At 37.1% G+C, this 22,910-nt stretch overlaps 1 protein-coding gene across 3 annotated transcripts in view; it reads left to right on the top strand.

Moving 5' to 3' along the window:
• Positions 1–22,910, top strand: part of CADM2 (cell adhesion molecule 2) — a 700,736-nt gene that overhangs the window by 455,887 nt on the left and 221,939 nt on the right. For 2 of the 3 annotated variants that reach the window (XM_051629665.1, XM_051629647.1), the window contains exon 2: positions 1,228–1,254. The exons of the other annotated variant lie outside the window; for it this stretch is intronic. In XM_051629665.1, the coding sequence (XP_051485625.1) occupies positions 1,228–1,254 (27 nt within the window). The remainder of the gene's footprint in view (positions 1–1,227; positions 1,255–22,910) is intronic. 3 annotated transcript variants of the gene reach the window in all.

Genomic DNA, 22,910 nt, shown 5'->3' with positions numbered 1-22,910 from the left:
GAAAAAAATAAAAAAAAAAAAACAACACCCCCACAAAAAAACAAACCAAACCAAACAAAAAAACCAAACAAGAAAAAAAAAAAACCAACCAACAACAACAAAAACCAAAACCAAAACAACTTAAAACCCTTGTGAACAAGAGAAACAAAGAGACCAGAAGGGGGATTTGGTCTTTTCCCTTTTTTTTTTTTCCTGTCTTTTGGTCAGAACTATAGCTGCCTTTAAATTGTTAACATCACTCTGCCCTATAAAAGGGGGGTAACTCCCCTAGCAGAAGGGGAGTTACAATTTTTTTCAGAGGTACCTTTTTTTCCATTAACATAGTCTAGAATGAATGTCTTTTCAAGGGTGTACTTGAGAGTTTAAAGAGTTGTGGGTAGTATCTTTTGTGTAATTTACAGCTAATTGAGTGATTCCATTTTTACTTTGGGTTCTGATTAATATTGTATATCAAGTTTCTTCATGAATCTCACAAAACAGAAAAACAGCGCAGATGTTAGTGGAACCTTTGAGTTTATGACCTTGTTGTTCCTTTAGAAATTATAGCACGAAACCATGTTGCTTCAGGAGACTGAAGGAATATATTTGTCTGTTCCTTGTCTGCACCTTTTTATCTGAGTATGAACACTGATCACTGTAAAATATTCTCTACTCTTTTTGCTTTATGTACTCCATTAGGGCACAAGAACAATCTGACAATATAGGCAATTGTTTTTCTGACAAGAAGAACAATTACAATGTAACATAGATAATAAGTAATTGGAGTATCTGTAGTTTAACTGATGTTTATTTGTGTCAGCTTCACAGGAGAATGATGTTTCAAGAAACAAGAGCATGGGAATGACATAAAATTTAAGTACTTCAGAATGTACATTTGACAAGGCAAATTCTTCTGTATGTTTTACAATTTACAAGTATGTGTACATATGCTCTCACCTACTTGTGATTTATTGTCCATTATTTTTCTACACTCTTTGCCATGCTTTTTGAGTGTGTTTTGTGATACATGCTCTAAATTCTCAATACAAGTATTCTGACAGAATCGTAGATCTGAACTACCTCACAGAACTGTAGTGTCTCAAATAAATAGGTCAAATAATCCTAGAGACGGTGTATGTTACCTTTGGATCAATAGTGATAAAGTTTCTCTGTATTCTTACTTGCTCAAACTTCTGTCTAATCTATCTTTGTTCTCTTCTTCTTGTGCAATCTTTTCCTTGCGTCCAGTGGCTGCTACAAAGAACAAAGCTAGAGGTGAGTTTCTGCCTGCACTCTTCGATTTGCATTGCATGGTTCTTGCAGCCCACATATTTTCTCTCAAGGTTTTTTTCTGCTTCTCAAAACAGAGAAAGATATTTTTAGATCTTATGGTGTGATAGAGTAGTTTTTTACAATTTTGTAATTTCCCTAAGTGAAGACTACTTTCATTATTTACCAGTCATCACTACTCGTATTTTGTTAATTATTTTAGTTTAAGAAGTTTTCAGGAAGAAGTTAAAATGTAGTGCATTGCAGTTAGATCTCTGCCTTGCATTACAGTAATGTAGGGATATTGATGGCATTTTAATAAAAATGAAGATATTGCATGAAAATGCTCATAAATATGTAAATGTAATTTATATTTTTTATCTCTAGACATAGTCATAAATACCTGAACAGAGAACAATGAGCCTAAGCGTCTCCTAAGCATCCCCCATCTTTTCACGCTGGTATAAAATGATCATCACTGTTTCTGATACCATACCAATATATATAGACGCGTACTCTAATCTCTTGAGAGATTTATGACTTCAGAGAAACAAGGTGATTCCCACAAATCAGTGTGACTAAGAAGTCAGAACTAATCATGTAAGGTCAGTTGTGCCTTAAACTATTTCCTAAATTTCAACAAAACAGTCATGAAGCAAATGTAAAAGGAAGGGTGTATTTTTACTTGCATATACATGTATACATCCATGTGTATATATACACATACATATGTGTGTAAATATATGAACATATATTTTTGTAGGAAATACTGAGAAGATACATTTTACTAAAATTTGTCTGACATTTCTGGTAGATAAAGCTGAGTTCTTTTATAATTAAACATTGCATTTTAAGACAAATATTTATGCTTGTTTACATGTGGTTCAGAAGTTAAGAACTCTTATAGTCACAGTATTTATTATGATATACATAGCCTAGCTTGAAAATGTAGTGCAATAATATAGTGTTTATTTATTAGAATAATGAATCAGTTAAAATAGAACTCAGGTTTTTTAAAACCCTTGCATGGCTTTTTGTAAAATCTTTTTCTCAGAAACTTTGCATGCATCGGATGTCATGAGTGAGGGGAGTGGATATGGTAGATTTCACATATTTGCCTATGCATGCTATAAAGTTTACTTTACCCTCCTCTTACTGTCATGTACTTGGCTGTGATGCTATGTAACAGTGGTCAAGAGTTTAAGACCTTCATAATCAATGAAAAAACCGAAACATAACCAAAACACATCCACATAAGCAAACTTTCAGTATGAATTAGCATAATCTCATCAGTATTCAGCAATTACTGCATGTACCCATATATTCCTTTTCAAACAGCAACTGCCCTGGGGGCACAGGAATTATAAAATGAGTCAGAAGTATTAATGAGCCTCACTCATCTGTGAACATTAACACACCCTTATTTCAGAAGTGCACATGCATATTGAATAAACAGCTGAAATTATATATAATAAACTGGGCTTGACACGATGATAAGAGAAAATCTCATAAACTGTAGCTGTGTATTATCTTTGGAGTTCTCTTGCTCAGTTGCACAGAGCCTCCAAGAAATCAGCTTTTCCTTTGGTCCTGTACAGCCCTGTGACAAAGATACCCAATATGCACAAGGAATTCAGTCCTGCAATAGTTCTATCTTTTACCAAAAGCATACGATCCATCTTCTATCTTGTGTAGTGGAAAGCATAAAGTAGCTGACATTTTACTGTTTTTCACATTGCTCTAAACAATAAATAAGGATCAGTTCCTCATTTCAACAATGTAACACTTAACTGGCCAGCAGTTGTCTAATATGGCAATGGAAAGGGGAACTCAAAACTAAGGGAATGCTTTTGTGCAGGAGGAGTCTCTCTTTTCACATTTATTTCCCAGAAATACAGGATACTTAAGTCTATGATCCTTTTAGGGATCTTTATCTTTGCTTTCTGAAAGTTTGAAATTTGTGCTGTCATTTTCATCAAGGTGAAAGTGATGCTCGTGCCTGCCCCGAGATCTGGGGTTCCAGAGCATGTTAGTAGGTGATACTCAATGGGAACACCTGTCTTGAAATTTTGCTTGCACTTTGTTAGCATGGGAGAATTCCTGCTGGTCTATCACATCCCTTGCCCTCCTTGTGGGAGTGTTTATAGGCAGCATGTTAGAGCCCCTGTTCTCAAACATTGCAATCAGTGCTCTTTCCTTAAGTATTTTCTTAGATTTTGTCCAAAGCTGTTTGTAATAAGTGGTGTAAAACAGCTGTAGAACTCTCTAGTTTACCCTTACTTTGTGTTACTTAAAATCGATTTAGGTTGGAAGGTAATTTTTTGGCAGGTCACCTGGACCTAGCCACTGTGCAAGTAGGCCCACTTAGATCTGATTGCTCAGAGTCTTCCATTGAAATTGAAGTGCCTCAAGGGTCAGCATTTCCACAGCTCCAGATTAAATTTGTGCTATAGAGCTTTATTTGACAATGGTTTTCTTATTTCTTGTTTATAATTTCCATTACCTAGAAGAAACTGACTGAAAATTTTCAGTGGAAAGGTAAATACTTGAATTTTGTGTAGAAAGAAGTATTGTCCCAAAAGCGTCTTGCTTTGGACTACCTTAAGCAGATGCTGCCACAGGACACTCATGTTCTGGACAGAATACTCATGATGTTTCCAAGAAGTCTAGTTCAGAAGGATTTGAAAGAGTAAGGGCTACAATTAAACATAAAAGATGATAAGTCATAGCATTTGGCTTGATGAAGCAGAAACCAAAGATGCTACCAGAAAATCTCAGACTTTCTGAATAGAGTTGTTTCAGCGCACGAATATTTTAAGGACTGTTCCTTAATGCAGGAGATGAGATTTGTTCAACTTGAGCTCTATAAATGATAATTTCCTCTATCAAAGTGCCAATTTGAAGACCTGTTGACCTCTTAAGAAGGGCTGTTGTGACTTCTTGGTGACAATATTGTTGCAGGTATCTTTTGGCAGCAGTTAACAATGGTTTCCAGGCTCAGTGGTCTTATCAGAGCTGCTAATGATGTGTCAGTTTTCAGTCAGCAAAGATCACTCTGGACTTTATTAAGTTGATTTATTTTGTTTGTTCTTATGTCAATGGAAAAGGTATCAGCTTATTTGAAGTTTAAGTCAGGAGGGATGTAGTACAAAAATACTCTGTTACTGCCTGGATAGTTGGGCATATTATCTTTTAGCTAGGAATAAGTTTCTTGATACTTCACTAGATCTTCATCAATGATGATGTTCTACCCAACCATTTCCTTGATTTTCTTGCAGCATGTGATAAAGTTAGTCTACATAAGTATTTATCATCGTGATAATTAATAGGTTTAATTTGTCCCATTGGTTTGACTGAAAACAACACAAAACACAATAAATTGTGTTGACCAGAATTTCCTGTATGGAAGACCTACAGTTTAGATCCTTTCTTCAGTAGGTGTAACTAGCCAAGTTGTTTTTCTTTCAAGAGAATATTATCCTGAAGTCAAGCAAGTGACTCAGCATCTGTCGGCTTAAGGAAGAGGATGAATTAAATGTACACAAAGGAGACCCAAATACTGCTATTTGTCTTATTTGCATTATCTTCACAAAGTTCTGAGCTATTAACATCTGAGTTATTAACATCAGTCAGGCATTAGCTCTGCTATTGTGGAGTTTATTGAGGAGTCAATAAATCAGGGTATCATCTGCATAAAAATGACACACTGCAACATTATGGCAAAAAATACAGACTAGTGGTAGTGGATAGATGTTAAAAGTGTGAGTCTAATATAGAGCCTAGGGAAATTCCATAACACACAGTAGTTTGAAAGAGCATTTATTTATGGTTGCAAGCTTTCACCACTGAGACATGTAGAAATGAAAACCTGTCAGATTGTACCTTTAAGACAAGGTCACTGCAAAAAATCTTTCCAAGGCTGTTGTAATAGCATAGCATGATCTGAAGCCTGATGGAAAAATTTTGGGTATTCTAGTGCTATTGAAATTAATGGACTCTTCTTTGTAAAATCTTCTCTTGATATTTTTATTTAAAATAATTTTTACCCTCTAAAGGTAGAGTTTTCATATGCCACTTTTAGGTAGTAAACACACCTTTACTGTTTATAAATGATTGTACTTATGGGGGTGAACAACAAAGCTAATGAAGCCTTAATAACCATTCCTTTACTGTCTCTTTGGTATTCCCTGTCCTGTAATTTAGACACTGCATCAAGTACATATCCTCTGAGATCCAGTTCTTCTCTCTGCTGATTAAATTGTGTCCAATGGCTAAACCTGTGTGTTTGAAAAGTCTAGATTTCATTCCTAGGACTGCTCCAGTTTCCCTCTGTAATTTCTCATGGCACTTAAGGCCAGAGTTTTCTCATATTCAGCGGTTCTGATGGGGAGGAAAGTGGTGATGAGGAAATATATTTGATTCTTGTCTGTGAAGAAAGTGCACAAGTGCACAGGAAAAGACAAAAAAAAAAAAAAAAAGGTTTGAAAATGACCATATTAACAGTGCAGAAAAACTATGAAGACATACATGAAACACTTGCACACTATTGCTGTCGATATATACAGGAGCAGCTATTCGAGTAATGAATTTAAGTAGGCCTTTTTTTCTGTGTTTTGCCAATTATTGTTCTGCTTTCTTGAAAATAATATGGAATTTTCAATGTAATTGTTAGTATCTGAAAATAAAAATGTGTTGGGCTTTGTTGCTTTTTTTGTAATCCTTCTAAATGCAGAAGTTCACATTAGTTCAAGATAATGGGTTATTTCAGTTTCAGTTTTTTGTCAGGTAACATAGAATCCTAGAATCATTTAGGCTGGAAAAGACCTTTAAGATCATCAAGTCCCAACTGTTAATATTATAATTACAACACAAAACTTTGTAATTACATTAGACTCTCAAAAAAATCATGAATATTTACTTCATTATAAGATTGATGCAATTTGTCAAAAGAGATTTGGAAGAGAAAGCAGATGCTTGTGTTTTGAGGGCTTTTTGAGAAGATTAACGAAATATGTTTTTGTTGGTTTTGTTTGTTTTGTTTTTTTTTTCCCTTATAAACTCTAGCTGATCCTTGGAGGGAGAAAGCTGAAATTGAAATGATGATGATAGTTCTTAACAAAGTTGCTGGCTGCTCTTTACCCTTTGCAATTATATTTGAGAAATACTTGGCCCTAGCATCTGTAAGATCTTTTCAATATTGAGACAGCTGAGATTTTCACATAATATTGTGTGCACACAGTCCAAATGCTCACCATTGTAGTTCCAGCCAGAATCCTTCTGCCATTCAGGGTCTCAAGTTCTAGTACATGCTAAAGAGACTGCCAAAACATTAATCAGCTTCTCCTTTATTTGAGGAACTATGTTAGCACCACTGGAAAAGGCAGTTATATAAGCCTGTACATCCTTTTTATTGCTTTTAATGTATTTTATTTTACTATGTTTTCTAGAATAGATTTAAACAAAAAAGCAACATGTTCATTAAAATCGTAGGTCACCATGGAATAAAGCAGCTCTAGCAACATAGAAATAGCAAAGGAAAATACAAAACTTCACTGAAAAGAGACTGGTAGGGGCAGGCTATTGCTGTTGACATGTCCTTTTCATTTGAGAGACATCTACACTGAGCCAACATGTCAGTCATTTATTGACTAAACAGTTTAATAACCATTGTAGAAGAGTTTGAGATGGCGTAAGATAATATTTGTTTTCATTCCTGTGAAGTGTAACACAGTTACGGGAGAAGGATTCTAGGGAGGATGCTTTTCAATTTGTCTGCTTTCCTTTGGTTGTTAAGTATTTGGGACCAGACTGTCAAAAGCCATGTATTAAGAGAGCTTGCCATACTTGAATAGAACTCTGCTGGAAATTGAGTTGTTTTATTTGCTATCTGAATGGAAGTACTGTTCTAAATCTGGTTGTGATGTGGAGCATTGAGTTCTTATGGCTATCTGCAAAGAATTTTCGTAGACAGTGCATTGCATTTCAAACACGAAATAACTGTGAATGCATGATACACAAATGTTGCTGTATGCTGGCCCAAGAAATACATTTTCAGATTCCAGACAGACAAAACGTTTTGCTTCAGAGTCCAGACTTTTTATTTAGGCACAATAAAGGGGATATAATGAGTACCCAAGATGTGTTCACCATATTTTATACATGTTGTGGAACTGGTGGGCATGATTTCCAAACAGCTGGCAGCTGGATGGAGTTGCTACTCTGAAGCAGGCTGTGGATTTCACTTTGTCTCAAATATCTAAATACCTCAACTTCTTTTGAGACAAAAATTATGATAAAGGAATTTGATAATAATACATAAAGACTGGAGAAATGAAACACTGTACAAGTTACAGTAAACCCATTATCACTGATTTTACTTTTGTGTTCATAGTTATAGATGTTTTTTAAAGCTTAGGCTTTTCTTTCAGGCTTTGTTCCAATATGCTTTTTTAACATAAGGAAGTGGAGAGAAGAGTGCTTTTAAATAAAAGGAAAAAATTTGCTTCCTCAAATACTCTTTTGAAAAACAGGACATACACTGATTCTCTGTATTAGTTCAGTTTTCAGGATCTGCTTCTTAAAGCTGTGTGTGAGATCAGATCTTCAGGGAATTTGTTTGACTTTAATGGACAGCGGTCAGTGACACACATGGTGTTTAAATGGCTGAGGATTCACTGTGTTTGCTAAAGTTTGGTGCTTTGTATTGATACTAGCTTGGTTTCTTGGTTCAGGCATAGGAACAGAAGAAAAGAGGGTAAGACTTTTCCATGTGTGCTACCATTGTTCTATAGAGGATCTCTAGAAGTAATTTGTAAGTAAGCATTATGTTCTGCATTACTCCTGGATTCTTTCAAGGGCTAATAACTTCAAGGGCTTCCTCACATTTTAATTAGATTACGGACTGCATATAAGGGAAAGATAACTGAAAATACTTGGGCAGAGTACTATGTAGGGATTTTTGTTCTGTGCTGTTCATACAAAACTACCTCAAAAAGATAGTCTGATTTGAAACAATCACGGAAGTATTCATGTGGATCTCTTGATCAAAAGATCCAGTGGGTCATTAGAGATAAAGGAGAGAAATATGCACTGTAGGTTGTTGATTGTAAATTAAAATCTTCACTCATTACTCAGCTGATTGCAGAACACTTAACTCCTTTCCATTAAGCTGGTAAATGAATGTTCTCTTACAAACACTTGCTAGGAACATCACATTGCCTTTACATGGCTTCTCAGCTTAAATAAAAGAAACAGAACTTTATTTGGCATACTGAAAATAACTGCAAATTTCAGTAGGAACCTGAGTAATTTATGTTTTGGAAACTGTTGCTGACTCTCAGAAAGCTAAACAGATGCACATGTGTGTTCCTGTTCTTCACAAATTGCTGTAGCCATAAGTGTGTCAGTAGCAGTACCAAGGAAAGGTAAAATCTTAGGATTTCGAGTCTGATTCTATAAAATCAGGTCCAGAAGCTAAATATTTTAATTATAATAAATAAATGATTTTATTTTTTTCATGGCAAACAATTATAATGACAATATCTTTGAAACTGATAAAAGATTTAATAATAAAGAAAAAACACTGTAAAAAGCCTTTCATCTGTTACATCAGCATGCTGTTCATGGACTCTCTGAAAAGCTAATAACAAACGAAAAGTTATTATTCTGACCTAACAACCTTCTACATTTATTATACAGTTTATAAAATATGATAAAAATATTTAATGTGCTGTAACTTGAAGGCTGCAAAATGGAGATGAGCATGAGAATTAGGAGTTCAAAATAAGATTAGGTGGAACTGTCAGAGGGAGGGAAACACTGGAAGAAGTCAGTGGAAAGGAATCGTGTGTGATGGCTGCAAATCCAGTGAGCCTTTGCAGCAGCCAGCAGTAGAGGTTCCTATTTTGCAGGTCCCCATATGTCTTATAACTCCTATTAAAAGTCACTGCCTGTTTTCCAAACTCTGCCTATATTAAATATGCTGGTTTAGATTGTGTAAGCAAAGATAAGAATATAGACTCCTGATATACCCGTACCTGTGCACAATACAATACCGGTTTCCCATAGGCTTCCCTTTCATTTATTAACTGTTACTGAAAGTACTGCAACCCTTTTTCATTTGTGATGGGTGACTTTTCTATTCGTGCAGTTTTTTGAACAATTATTGTTATTTCTATATACTTACATAATACATGTTGCATGTGGTGCATCAGGAGATGTACTTAAAGGATTTATTTTAGTTGGATTTAGAAGCCATTGTACAGAATCATGTTTCTCAGGGTAGAAATTTTTGTTTTTCATGCCATAATTAGAAGCTTCAAGTTATCTGTCATCTGCAATCCCTTTGTTTGTTTCCTTAGTTTTCCTTTAGAAGTGTTTGTTTTGAGGAATAGTACTTATTGTATTTATTTGTCTCTGATTTCTGGAAATTTAAAGTATGTCAGATTATGCTTCCCAAGTAGCAGCTCAGAAACAAAAGCAGAATATCAATCCCTACAGTAATGTCCATTTTCATTTTAGAAATTTTCAAGTGTATAAAACTAATGAGCTAATAATTTAACATTCTTTTCAGATAATGTTATGTACAGAAATTAATAGGATGAATAGGCTTTCCTCCCATGGTTGAGCTTCTCTTACAGAATTTAATTTTTGTAATGATTATTGTAATGGACTACCCATCCCACTCCAACAATAAATGTTCCCCAGGAGGCAGACTAGTAAAATAAATGCTTCTCCAGAGAAGACATAATAAAATTCTTCTCATCTTTGTCTTTTTCTCTCTCCCAGAAGCTTGGGAGAAAAAGTGGGCCTTGTAGCATTGTTGAGAGGTTACAAATTTCTAGTTTCTGGGACACCAGCTAGAAAACAAGTTCCCATGTCAGGGAAATGCACCCAAAATGTGTTCTGTCAGTATTTCCCATCCATTTACTTTCAAACAGCTTCCGCCCCTGCTAATCTCAGTGTTTGCAAGGTAATGTGCTGTACTGTTGTATCCACCTTGCCTGCCAACCAGTACACCTCGTTTTCCTGTTCCTTCCCTTCTGCTTTACTTTCTTGTTGTTTGGTTTTGTTGTTTTTTTTTTTCTTTCCTTCCCTCTGGTATGTCTCAGTACCACAGGAGGCAGTTTCAACATCTTCTATTATTCCATCTCCTATATTCAGCTATCATCTTGATTTGATCTAAATACCTTTCAAAATATATTCAGTCATTTCTGTAGGTTAGTGACAACTGTTTTAATAACATTACCTTTTAAAAGTAAATTTTACTTTCTTTAGTACTTCTGTGAAGAGCAAAGCATTATTTCCCATGACAATTCCTTAAAATAAGATGTAATATCAGAAATTTTGGCTGGAAATGTGTCAATCTTGCCTGGAGAATGCTACATGTTTTCCAAAGGACATCAATTTGATTGACTTTTTGAGGTTACAGTATTCTAGCCCTTTTTACTGCTTTTAAAAAGAAAATTTTGTGTGGTATTCAGGAACGTGGACAGCGATGAGAGATGTTCTTGATCATCAAGTCTAGTCTCCTTTTATAGACATCACACATTATCTCTTCCATGCATCACATAACTTTCTTCTTGTGTCAAGAGTATCTTTCATTGTAAACTGATCATCATCTTCCTCTTTTTTTTATATCTGTTAGTTATCAGCTAACTATCATATCTTCTCTCAGTCTTCGTTTTGGTAGACAGACAGATATTATTCAGCCTTTTCTCTTTCCAGAATGACCTGGGACACATTATAGTTTTCCAGTGTGTCATAGTGTGAATTGGCTGCTGTTGAATGAAGTGAGCAGAATGGTCTGCAGTGTTTACTTGGAGTTCACCCCATCTTTTCTCTCGAGCCTTTCTACATCTACCAGAAATACTTCACAGAATCACAAAGAATCACAGAATCTTAAAGGCTGGAAGAGACCTCGAAAGATCACCTAGTCCAACCCCCCTGCCAGAGCAGGATGACCTAGAGCACATCACACAGGAACGCGTCCAGGCGGGTTTTGAATGTCTCCAGTGAAGGAGACTCCACAGCCTCTCTGGGCAGCCTGTTCCAGTGCTCTCTCTCACTCTCACAGTAAAGAAGTTTTTCTGATGTTTACATGGAACCTCCTGTGTTCCAGTTTGTACCCATTGCCCCTAGTCCTATCACTAGACATCACTGAAAAAAGCCTGGCTCTGTCCTCCTGACACTCACCCTTAATGTATTTGTAAACATTGATGAGGTCGCCCCTCAGTCTCCTCCAAGCTAAAGAGGCCCAGCTCCCTCAGCCTTTCCTTATAAGGGAGATGTTCCACTCCCTTAATCATCTTCGTGGGTCTGTGCTGGATTCTTTCAAGCAGTTCCCTGTCCTTCTTGAACTGAGGGGCCCAGAATTGGACACAATATTCCAGATGTGGCCTTACCAAGGCAGAATAGAGAGGGAGGAGAACCTCTCTTGACCTACCAACCACACCCTTTCTAATACACTCCAGGATGCCATTGGCCTTCTTGGCTACCAGGGCATATTGCTGGCTCACGGTCATCCTCCTGTCCACCAGGACCCTCAGGTCCCTTTCTCCTACACTGCTCCCCAGCAGATCAGTCCCCAACCTGTACTGGTACATGGGGTTGTTCTTCCCCAGATGCAAGACTCTACACTTGCCCTTGTTGAAGTTACTCAAGTTTGTCCATGCCCAACTCTCCAGCCTGTCTATGTCTCTCTGAATGGCAGCACAGCCTTCTGGTGTGTCAGGCACAACTCCCAGTTTAGTGTCATCAGCAAACTTGCTGAGGGCACACTCTGTTCCCTCACCCAGGTCGTTGATGAAAATATTGAACAACACTGGTCCCAGTACCGACCCCTGAGGGACTCCACTAGTCACAGACCTGCAACTAGATTCTGTCCCATTGACCACAACTCTCTGACTTCTTCCTTTCAACTAGTTCATGATCCACCTCACTACCTGATCACCAAACCCATACTTGATCAACTTATCTATGAGGATGCTGTGGGAGACAGTGTCAAATGCTTTACTGAAATCAAGATAAACCACATCTACCACCCTGCCATCATCTATCCACCTAGTAATTTCCTCATAGAAGGCTATAAGGTTGGTCCAACATGACTTTCCCTTGCTAAAACCATGTTGACTGTTCTTAATGACCCCCTCATCCTTGATATGCCTAGTGGCTTGTCTTATGACTGCTTTTTTCAAGCTGTTTCATGTCGCTCATTCTTAGACATCCAGTCATAAATTAGAAAATGTCTTCTTCCTGCTCAGTTGTTCTCAGCTGATGAGATTCTAGTGTATAGCTGAAGTTTCAATTATTAATCCCCATGTATGACTTTTTTCTCATTTCTGTTACCACAGTCCTCAAGGTTGTCCAGCACTTTCTGTGTAATGTACCAGTCCTCTTCTGTATGAATGATACCTTTAAAATTTTGTATTTGACTTACTCATGCTGTTACTAAAATGATTATTAATATTAAACAGTGAAGCGAAGTTTTTGAAAAAGGCCCAAACATTAGTGACTTCCCTCAAGTCTCTTCTTCCTTTTAGCTCCAAACTGACACCATCTCCCATTATCAGGTTCTTCATGTTTCCCACATTTCCTGGGCTGGTGTCTTCTGCCTAGTTTACATACTGTTTTTATGGGATCATATTCTAATACATTTGAATACCGATTAAGCTACTGAATTTCTAAACTAAAATACAGCTATACTTTATATATAATTATTTCCTGATATGTGGTAAGAAGATCAGCATCTTGTTACAATTTTCTGCTGGCCATTTATCATTCACTTTATAGTTGGCTTGTTACTTTATCTGTCTACCAAATATATGTGGTTATTCTTGTGCCATGTATCCAGCAGTATTGTATTTGGCAGAACTATCTATCTTTAAAGAACTCTCTTGGACATTTCCTGGGTTTTGCATCTTTTTTGCATATAATTCCACAAGTGTCTTATGTGTATCTTCTATAGTCTTCCAGCCTGCTATATATATTTTAAATCCTACTCCGTAATTTGTTACCTGTGTGCTTGCTAGTCACACTCTTCTACTTCATCAGTGCATCAGTTATGGCTTTTTAAATTATTTATTTATTTTTTTTTTTTTTTACCAGGCGTTCGTAGCATTAGTTTGCATTAGAAAAATTTCTGTTGGGAATTCTTTGGTTTCGGGCATGCTACCTGTTGCAGAGTTTTCACAGTGATACGTGACAGCCAGGGACTGATTTTTCCTCTTTGAATATGTGCAGCATCACTCACAACTAGGCTTGCTGCTCCTGCAGGGCACAACTTGTTACCCTGTCCATAATTTACTGTAGTGCCATGGGTAGCTCAACACCTGTTCCACTGCTCCAATGGGCAGGAGAGACTGATATCTTGTTTGTCAAATCATTTGGTTAGTTTATCAGAATACAAGATTATGGGTAGAAGGGTATATTAACTTAAAAAAACATAGATTTTTGCACTTACGGAACAAAGTTGTGAAAGTTTGTGACAGAACATTGAGATACAATGCAAGTAACAGAGGGAGAGGTACACCCACACTAGCTGCTTTAGCTAGTTTTTATGTCTGTCTCTCTCATAGGTGAACCTGTATAGGAACCTATTATGGTCTTGCGTAGGGTATCTCCTGCTTAGATTATCTTTAAGTTGCCTTCCCCATGCCTGAGGCAGAAAGTAGGCCGGAAGTAAAAGCTATTGGCACATCCACTGGGTGATTCCAAGCTAGAATGCCAAAGTCTTCTTTATTTACTTCTGATAAGAATTATTTCCTTAGATTTGCTACTGGAACAGTATTTAGCATGCCTGAGGATACTGGGAATATCCTTCCTGCCTCTTAAAAACTGTCAATTTTCAATAGTGTCATCAGCCTTCATTAAAAAAAATAATTATGAAACCTTATATATCACATCATGAGAGATGTTAAATGCAGTTTCTAGCTAGATTCGTTAGTGCTTCTTTTCCTCTTTTTTAGTGTTGAATACAATACCTACAGGGTGAAACTGGGAATAAAGAGCCTTGCTTTGGGAACACCTTGACCAACACCGCTGTTGGTTTTAGGGAATCTCCAGAGCATCCAGTTACTAGAAGCTCTTGCCATCGTTAGCACCATGTGCTTTTCACACCATGTGCTTTATGCCTATTGCAGCAAAATTTGTAGTCAGATTGATCTATTTAGCATTGTCAAAAAGGCCTACTACACAGACAAATCGTGTTCTAAGGTGCTAGAATATTTCCCAATAAAATCCTATCTACCAGTTTCTTCAAAATGAATTTGACCCAAAGAAAATTTTTGTTGCGATCTCTTTTTTCATACAGTTACTATTAGGACTTGGCTAATTTTATTTTCTTTTTTATCTTCCATGAAGAACTTGTGGTATTCTAATAATGATTGCTATTCCATCTTCTCTCCTTCCTGTAACAGAAGTGACTTGTCTACAGTTCCTGCTTTTTGCATGCAAATATTTTGCTTGCTCCTTATCTGTTCCCTAATTGAATTCAGCACATCTTTTCACTAGTATGTTTCATGAATGTGAATCTAGCTTTAGAACTGTTTTTCTCTTCTATATAGACTTCTATATAGACTGTTACAGTGATAAATCTGAATTTACTTTGATGTCCTTACTTCTCTCCCATGTACTATGTGCTATGTACTCCAGCATTTGGAGATTATACAAAATCTCCCAATCATCTTGCTTGATTATTTAGTCTGAGTTTCTTCCTGTTGAGCAGTTCAGCCTAAATAATAGAAAACAATTTCAAGGCAGTCTGTTCTTTGAGAAAGAGTTGTGTTTCCAGTGAAAGCATTCAGAATTTTACTTTGATTAGGCTTGGAGGCATTTACTACTGCCACTTGTCTCTGTTGTATTCCTTGCTTCTTCTCTGTGTTTCCTTTACAAAGAACAGGAAAAGTTACAGCCTAGATTTCTAAATCTTTGCATGTCTTTTTGGTTTTGGTTTGGTATTGTGGGGTTTCTTTCCTATTTTCTGTTTTTATATTGATTGCTTGTTATTTTAATAGTGTGTTAATTTCTACCAGCGGTATGTTAATAGGAAAATGCTCAAAGAGTAAGCACAGAGCAAAATAAGAAAACAGTCAAACAGTCCATTATATAGGCACATGCCACTGATTCCTTCCGAAATAATGCAGAATACTCTCCTGTTAGAGACAAGAGCATAGAGTTCATGTGCTTTTGATGTAATTATCCAGATTTTACAAGCTGTTTTATTGACCAAAAATGTATAGGTCAGCCTTCTGAATTGCTTCTCTCTAAGTGCATGCACTTATGAAATGCCAGCACTTTCCATTCTCCATGAATGTGATTTAGTCTCTAAGGTGAAATGGGAATTAAACAAAAGATGAATCTGTCCAAAAAAATGATCATACTATTTCCAGTCTTCACTGTCTGTAAGGCTTCCAAGTCCTTTGATACATTAGTCATGTTAATGTGTTAAAACAGTAAGGCTTTTTTTTTTTCTTTGTTGGTTATTTGTTTGTGTGTCATTGGTTGTTTTTTTAAGCAGAGTTGTACAAATCCCTTGATTTATGTAGATTCATAAAGAGAAAATAGTTTTGTGGATGAATGGGTATACAAACACAGTTTGAGCTGCCAGTGACTTTCTAGCACTCTCAATAATGTTCAGTGATCTCTGCACCCTTGTACCTTCCCTCATTTTGGCCAATACTAAGAAGCATAGCCCTGTAAGTGAAGCAGGGAGCAGAGTATGAAGTGACACAGTGGGAACCAAGTAGCCTATAGTGGCAATGGGCAGTGCCTTCTAGGAAGATCTTTTGGATTCCTGTCTCCAGCACAGCATAATTGCCTTTCTTCTGCCTGAAGGTCCAGATGCCAGCTTATCCAGCCAGCAGATCATGCCTAATACACTTGACAAACAGGGAAGTCCCAAAAAACGTCCTTGTTCTAAGTCTTTACAGGAAGCTACACAAGCCAGGAGGCAAGGCATACAGATGTGCAACAGGTTCTGGGGGTGAAGGCTGTGGATAACAAGGACTATCTGGACTACAGAGGCAGGAGCTTCTTATATGACAGTGATGCAAGAATAGGGCAGACTTGGAAAGTAGATTTGTGTCTGTGTAAGACATGACAGATTGATTTAATCATAGCTGGAGGGTGAGTTTGTTGATTGGGGTAGGATCATGATGAAGGCAGCAGTACTGGAAGAGAACTGACAGCACTGTTAGAGAATTGACAAAGGTGGTAGAGGAAGATTTAGGATTTGGGCTTTTGGCAGACTTGAGGTTTCCTGGGGAGGGGTGCAGAGAGATGTGGTTGTTAGCTATATTCAATTTTTGGAAAATATTTTTTGTAGTGGGGAATTTTGGCTATTGCATGTTAAAATATATATAGTAAACTTAGGAGAGCTGTATCTTTTTCCTCATTGTTTAGTTTTGTCATGAGGGAAATCAAGTAACTTTTCAAATACTTTGCTATTACTCAGTAGAACATGTTATAAATTAGAAAAGCTCTTTATCTCTGGTATAAGTATTATTGTATTGCATCAACCAAGTTCCATATGAAAAGTGTGGAGTTTGGTTTTAACTCTGACAGACTGCATATGAGTTTGACAGGGTTTATGTCAAAAGTATGTATACTTTCCTGTTCTCAGCTTCAAACTTCTTCAGCTACAGCAAGCCTCTAATTCCTTCTCTAAGGCACTGTAGTTGTCTACAGTGTGCAGAGAATTTCATTTGAGTAAGCTTTCACAGTTTTCTCATGTAGAGAAGTGAAGCATCAAGCTTGTATGAGTTATATATTTGAAACTTGATCCTGTAAACATTTACTTATGTGCTTAAAGTTAAGCCTGTAATTCTCCTGAAGTCAGTGAGTCCACCTGTGTATTTAAATTTATCTGCACGGTGAATTTATCTCCATGACAAAAAGGCAAAGGGCTGGGAATCCTGAGGGGGATCGATTGTTTCTTCTTTAAATAAAACCAGGCCAATTTGGGGAAAACACAAAATGATTTTGAAAAGCCTCATAATAATTAGCTTATTGGGTTACTGACAGTGGCTCAAACAGTAGTTTAAGTGCCTTTGAATTGGCATCAGAATTCATGGAATCACTTAGGTTGGAAAAGATGTTCAAGATCATTGAGTCCAACCATCAGCCTTACTCTACCAAATCCAGCACTAAGCCATATTCCCAAGTGCTACATCTAGATGACTTTTAAACACATCCAGGAATAGAGACTCAGCCATCTCCCTGGGCAGCAGGTTTTGACAACCCTTTTAATCAAAAAGTTCTTCCTAATGTCTAGTCTAAACCTCCCCTGGTGCAGCTTGAGGCCATTTCCTCTTATTCTATCGTCAGTTACTTGTGAGAAGAGACCAGTGCCTACCGCTTTACAATGTCCTTCCAGGTAGTTTTAGAGGGTGATGAGGTCTCCCCTCAGCCTCCTTTTCTCCAAACAAAATGCCCCAGTTCACTCAGCTGCTTCTCATAAGACTTGCTCTCAAGGCCCTTCACCAGCTTCGTTGCCCTTCTTTGGACATGCTGCAGCACCTTGATGTCTTTCTTGGAGTGAGGGGCACAAAACTGAACTCGGTATTTGAGGTGTGGCCTTACCAACACTGGGTACAGAGGGACGATCATGTCCCTGGTCCTACTTGCCACACTATTTCTAATACAGGCCAGGATGTCATTGGCCTTCTTGGCCACCTGGACACACTGCTGGCTCATATTCAGCAACATATCTATCAGAACCTCCAGGTCCCTTTCTGCTAGACAGCTTTTCAGCCACTCTTCCCCAAGCCTGTATCATTGCATGGGGTTGTTGTGACCCAAGTGCAGGACTCTTGTGCTCAAGTGCAGGACTCTTGACTCAAGTGCACTTGTCCTTCTTGAACTTCATACAGTTCTCCTTGGCCCATTGATCTAGTCTGTGCAAGTCTCTCTGTAGGATCTCCCTACCCTCAGGCAGATCAACACTCCCTCTCAACTTGGTGGCATCTGCAAACTTACTGAGGGTGCATTCTATTTCCTCATAAAGATAATTGATAAAAATGTTAAAAATAAGTGGTCCCAACACTGAGCCCTGAGGAACATAGAATTCATACAAGATTTTTCTGAAACAGACTTGGTATAAAGAAGCCTTTTGGTCAGATGTGCTTTCCAAACAGCCATACAATAAAAGAGATAATTGCAGAGTTAGTTTAAGGTGAGGTTTTTTGGTTGACTGATTTTTTTCTTAACTCACTAAAGAAAATCAGCTCATACTTTTGGGTGTGTCCCAGTACTCAACCAGTTAGCCTAAGTTTATGGGGTTTCTTGTCAAAAATGACATTGTTGGTGACAATTGCAGTCCCTGTCACCTCGGGAAGCTTTATAGCCTGCTTGTAAGATAAGCACAGTATGCTATTCCCAAGAAATCTGCACTTGAATTAAGCACTCAAAACATGCCTCTAAACTATACTCTTCTGTCAGTTTCTTTTCTTTGTTGGTCTCTTTTATGCTAAATGAATTTATGGAAATATCTCACAAGCTTTTTCCTTCTTTTATCTCACTGTTTTTGTCACAGTTGGAGGCTTCTTGTCCAATTTAATAGCTAAACATTTAACTGGTTTTCTTGTAATGTCTTAGAATTTGTCTACTTTAATGTTTCTTTTCTAAGTTTTCATGCTTCTTCCTCAGAAAACAGATTCAAAATTTCCCCAGTTTCCATGAAACATTTAACATTTTGCAATAATTTATAATTTTTAATTTTTATTTTAAATCTCCGTTCTGTATTGAGAAGAATAAAATTTGTCCCATACTTAACAAAATATTTATTCTCTGTTGAGATATTTTGGTGTGCTTGAATTTCCTTTCTCTCTTTTGTTTCTGTAGTAAAAAAGAATAAATTAAAAGGAAAAAAAAATAGGTAAATACAAGTGATTAAAAAAACAAATAAATCACTATAAGTGTAAAGGTAGATGCAGCTTCATTATCATGAAGAAAGTTTCCACTAAGACTGTATTTTTGAGTTTAAAAGACCACAGGTGAAATTCCAGGAATCTACAAGTGTCCTGAAAGATCATAAAATTTAAAAAAAAAAAAAAAAAAAGAGGAAAAAAACCCTGAACCTGATTTCAGCCTGTCACCTAATCTGAGAGGAATTTTATTACTATTTGTTTATCATGTGTAATGGTTGTATTTCTTCTAGTATGCATGATAAGTAATGTAATATAAATATTAAGGAGAAAGGTGAATGTGAATCAGAAATTATACAGATGCATTATGTGCTGATTTTATTTTTGATTTTTAACTTAGCACAGGAAGGTAAATATCCAATCAGTCACTAGATCTGAAGAAAGCTTATTTTACAAGTATTTACATTTTTATTTAAAATGTAAATAGGTCTTATGGGTGCCAGAGTCAAGACGCCAAACACCTTTCTCCTTCCCAGCTTTACTGCTTTACTGCAATCAAAGTTGAAGGCAAAATGTAGAAATAAATAAGGGGTTTGAATTTCAGTAGACATTTGCAACAGATCTAAGTTGACCAAGCAAAGTGAGGCCCTAAATTCATCTTGATACCAATTTTTAACCCATATTACTAAATGTCAATCAAGTACAAAGCTTTAAAATATGTCCTTCACATTGACAGAATTAAATTATTTTGAGGAGAGAGCTCAGTATGTAAAGTTAAGAGTGAAATATAAAGGCTCTAAATACACAGGTTTCCCAAAGTCTTTTAATCACTTTAAAGTTCCATTGTTTGAAACTCCACAGATGTGATAATGGGAGGCTGCTCACAAGCTGAGCCAGCTGAAACCCTTGAACTGCTTGTCCAAGGGATACTGAAACCTCACTTCCCCTTGACCAAAGAACTTTGTGCTACTTTGGAGTGCTCTTATCTTGAATCCTATTTCATAGTCTCCTTGAAAGGTGCCGCAGTCAAAGCTGCGAAGAGGTTTTGTTTTTAGCAAAGCAGAGTACTTGAACACTTCCACAGTGCCACATTTGACATAAGTAATTGAAATTTCAGTGTGATCTTTGCATGTGGAGAGCTGATGTCAAAGCATTTGTTTGAGCAGCTACTGGCTTAATTTCTTTAGCTTTTTGGGTCAAGTTGAATATACCAGTTTCTAGAAGGTTTGTAGCTCGGCACTGGAATAGATCAACATTAAGAGAGAACGTAAAAAAAGGAAGCATTTTAAAGACTTCCCTGCATTTTCTTTAGCAGGATCCTAGTTATGCAGAAAACAAGTGCACATGACTCTGTGGTTCTTGTTCATTTGTTTGTAAGTACTTTATTCTGTACTGCTGGGAGTTATGAGGAGGTTGTCTGAGCCCCTCCCCTGGATTCTTGTCAAAGCCTATGGTGCTGGTGTTTCACTTCTTTACGCTGGGGCCAGGGCATGAAAGCTGTTAGAGAAAAGAAGGAGAAAAAAAAAAAAAAAAAAAAAAAAAAAGAGGTTGATATACTCCGGGCCTGTGTGAAGGGTGATGGAAAGAAAGAGCTCAAGATACTTTTGAAATAAGCAGGAGCATATTTTCAATTAAATGCAAACACAAATTTTGCATATCGATTGAGCTAAACCTTATTTCTAGCTCTTCTATCTTCCATACTCTGGAATCAGACTTTCTTCTAGCAGGCCATCCACTAGCCCCCCACCAGGCCCTAGGTTTTAGGGTTTTTTTCCATTTTTAGTGTGTACTGTCACTTCGGTCATTCAAGAATTAAGGCCTTGCTGCTGCAGACATCTCTGTAATGGTACTTGCTGGGCTGTTCGTGACAAATTATCTTCCAACATGTTGTTTCCCTGTTTCTCTGTACTTTATTCCCTTTACTGTGTGATGTGAGCTTCTATTAGACATAAATGATGTGTTCTGGGGGACCGTAATAGAAAAACACAAAATGCCAATCAATCTGTAAAGTTTAAAGCCATACTTAGAATGTGTGTGGGAGAGGTGGGGATTCTTAGAAGAGAAACACTGTGCTAGAGGAGTAAGAGATCTGGGCTGGTGTCAGGAGGATGCCAGGAAAAGGATAGACAAGACTGGTGTCCCTTATTATTAGAATAGGCCATTTAATCTTAGAACTGGTTAAGCTTTGTGTTATACACATTGCTATGCACTTACCTACAGTATGGTAACATATTCATTATGCTTTGTGTTGCTGTTAAATACATTAAAATGTGGAGTCAGACTGTAGGGTGCAAGTTTCCTAAAATGCTAGGTATGCTTTTTCTCTAAACCAGTGTGAAATGAAGCAGAATTCTTCTGACCCTAAATTACATGAGCCAGCCTCCAAAATGCATGGATGCTATCTTGTTTACCTGTACATTCATTCTTGATCAGAAGAGAAGACTGCCCAACTGAGACAGGCTTGGGCAGCTCAGGAAGCCTAGTAAATTGATCTGAAACAGAAGCTGTGGAGAAGCAACACCTCAACCTTATTTTGTTCTATCAAAATGTAATGATCACTGTTTTCTAGTGGGGATTGACATTTATTTTTCTAAGAATAAAGGGCAAAAATGGCATTTGGATTCCAGAAGAGATGTCATTTAGCTATGTCAAAGAAAGTATCGGGGACTCTAATGACCTAGTTTCCTGTTAAATCTCTAGGCCATTGCTGAAGCTAGGAGCATAGGGAAAATACATTTCATCTTCAAAGACTGCAATATGAGGAAAAAATGAATCTTCTCTGCTGAAATGAGACAGATAAAGTTTCAGCCTAAGACTGATATTTTTCCCTGAAGATCTGAAAATTAAACCACCTGCTTTAAATGAGAAGTTTGAAAAAGTGTAGTGTGCTAAACCGCTGCCTTTAATTTGAAAAGAAAGAGGAAGAAAATGATGTATTTTTATTTCTGTATAGGCCTAAATAAATAAAAGCAAACCCTTGGATTCTGCAAATAGCGTAAGGACTAAAAAATACTTTCATATTTTAGTTAGAATCAGAACTACTAGTATTTGGCGAAAATTTGCATTGTTTATTAGCACTTTGTATGTCCCTGAGGTACTTTATTAAGACAAGTTGTATATGAAGTACGTCACCTTATTTTGGTTGAATCTGATTGCTTCCCTACAGATTTTTATAATTCTGTCACAGGAAATGTGTATCCATTTTAGGACATGTGGCCTATTTACACACGTATTGAGTGAGCAAGCAGGCTCATAATGACTTTAGTGAGGGAGGTAAAGTCTTAACCTCATGTTCCCAGTCTTCTGGAGCAAGCCCCATGACTACTTCTTTGCCCATCATAGATTTCTCCATAGCAGACTGCTGTCTTCTTTATGCTTCAGATTTTGATAGGAAAACCTGCATATGTACTTCTGCTTTGGTTTCAATTCTGTCTACTAAAAATCCCTGCACACACCGACTCGTGGAGTTCAGCGAGGCTATCAAAAATGAATACTGAGTTAGCTCTCAAATCGAAAAGAGTACAGGTAGGGAATAGTTATGTATCAAAGCACTCTAGGTGTAGTGATAGAAGTGTAACAGATGGCTTCTGGATGTCACTACCTCAGAGGATGGAAGAGATGATGTGTTGTGCCTCATTGGGCCACACAGACATTCCCCACACTTCACTAGTACTTTAAGTTCTTCTTCATGTAAATGAACCTATTCTAAAATCACCCTTGTTTTGGAAGAAGCAAAGGCTTTTTTTTGAACATAATGGTTTATAATGGAGAAAATACATGCTGGCTGTCATATTCTCAAAT

The sequence above is a fragment of the Apus apus genome, chromosome 1 (genome assembly GCF_020740795.1).
Source record: "Apus apus isolate bApuApu2 chromosome 1, bApuApu2.pri.cur, whole genome shotgun sequence".
NCBI lineage: Eukaryota > Metazoa > Chordata > Aves > Apodiformes > Apodidae > Apus > Apus apus.
This window is presented reverse-complemented; position numbering and strand designations above follow the sequence as displayed.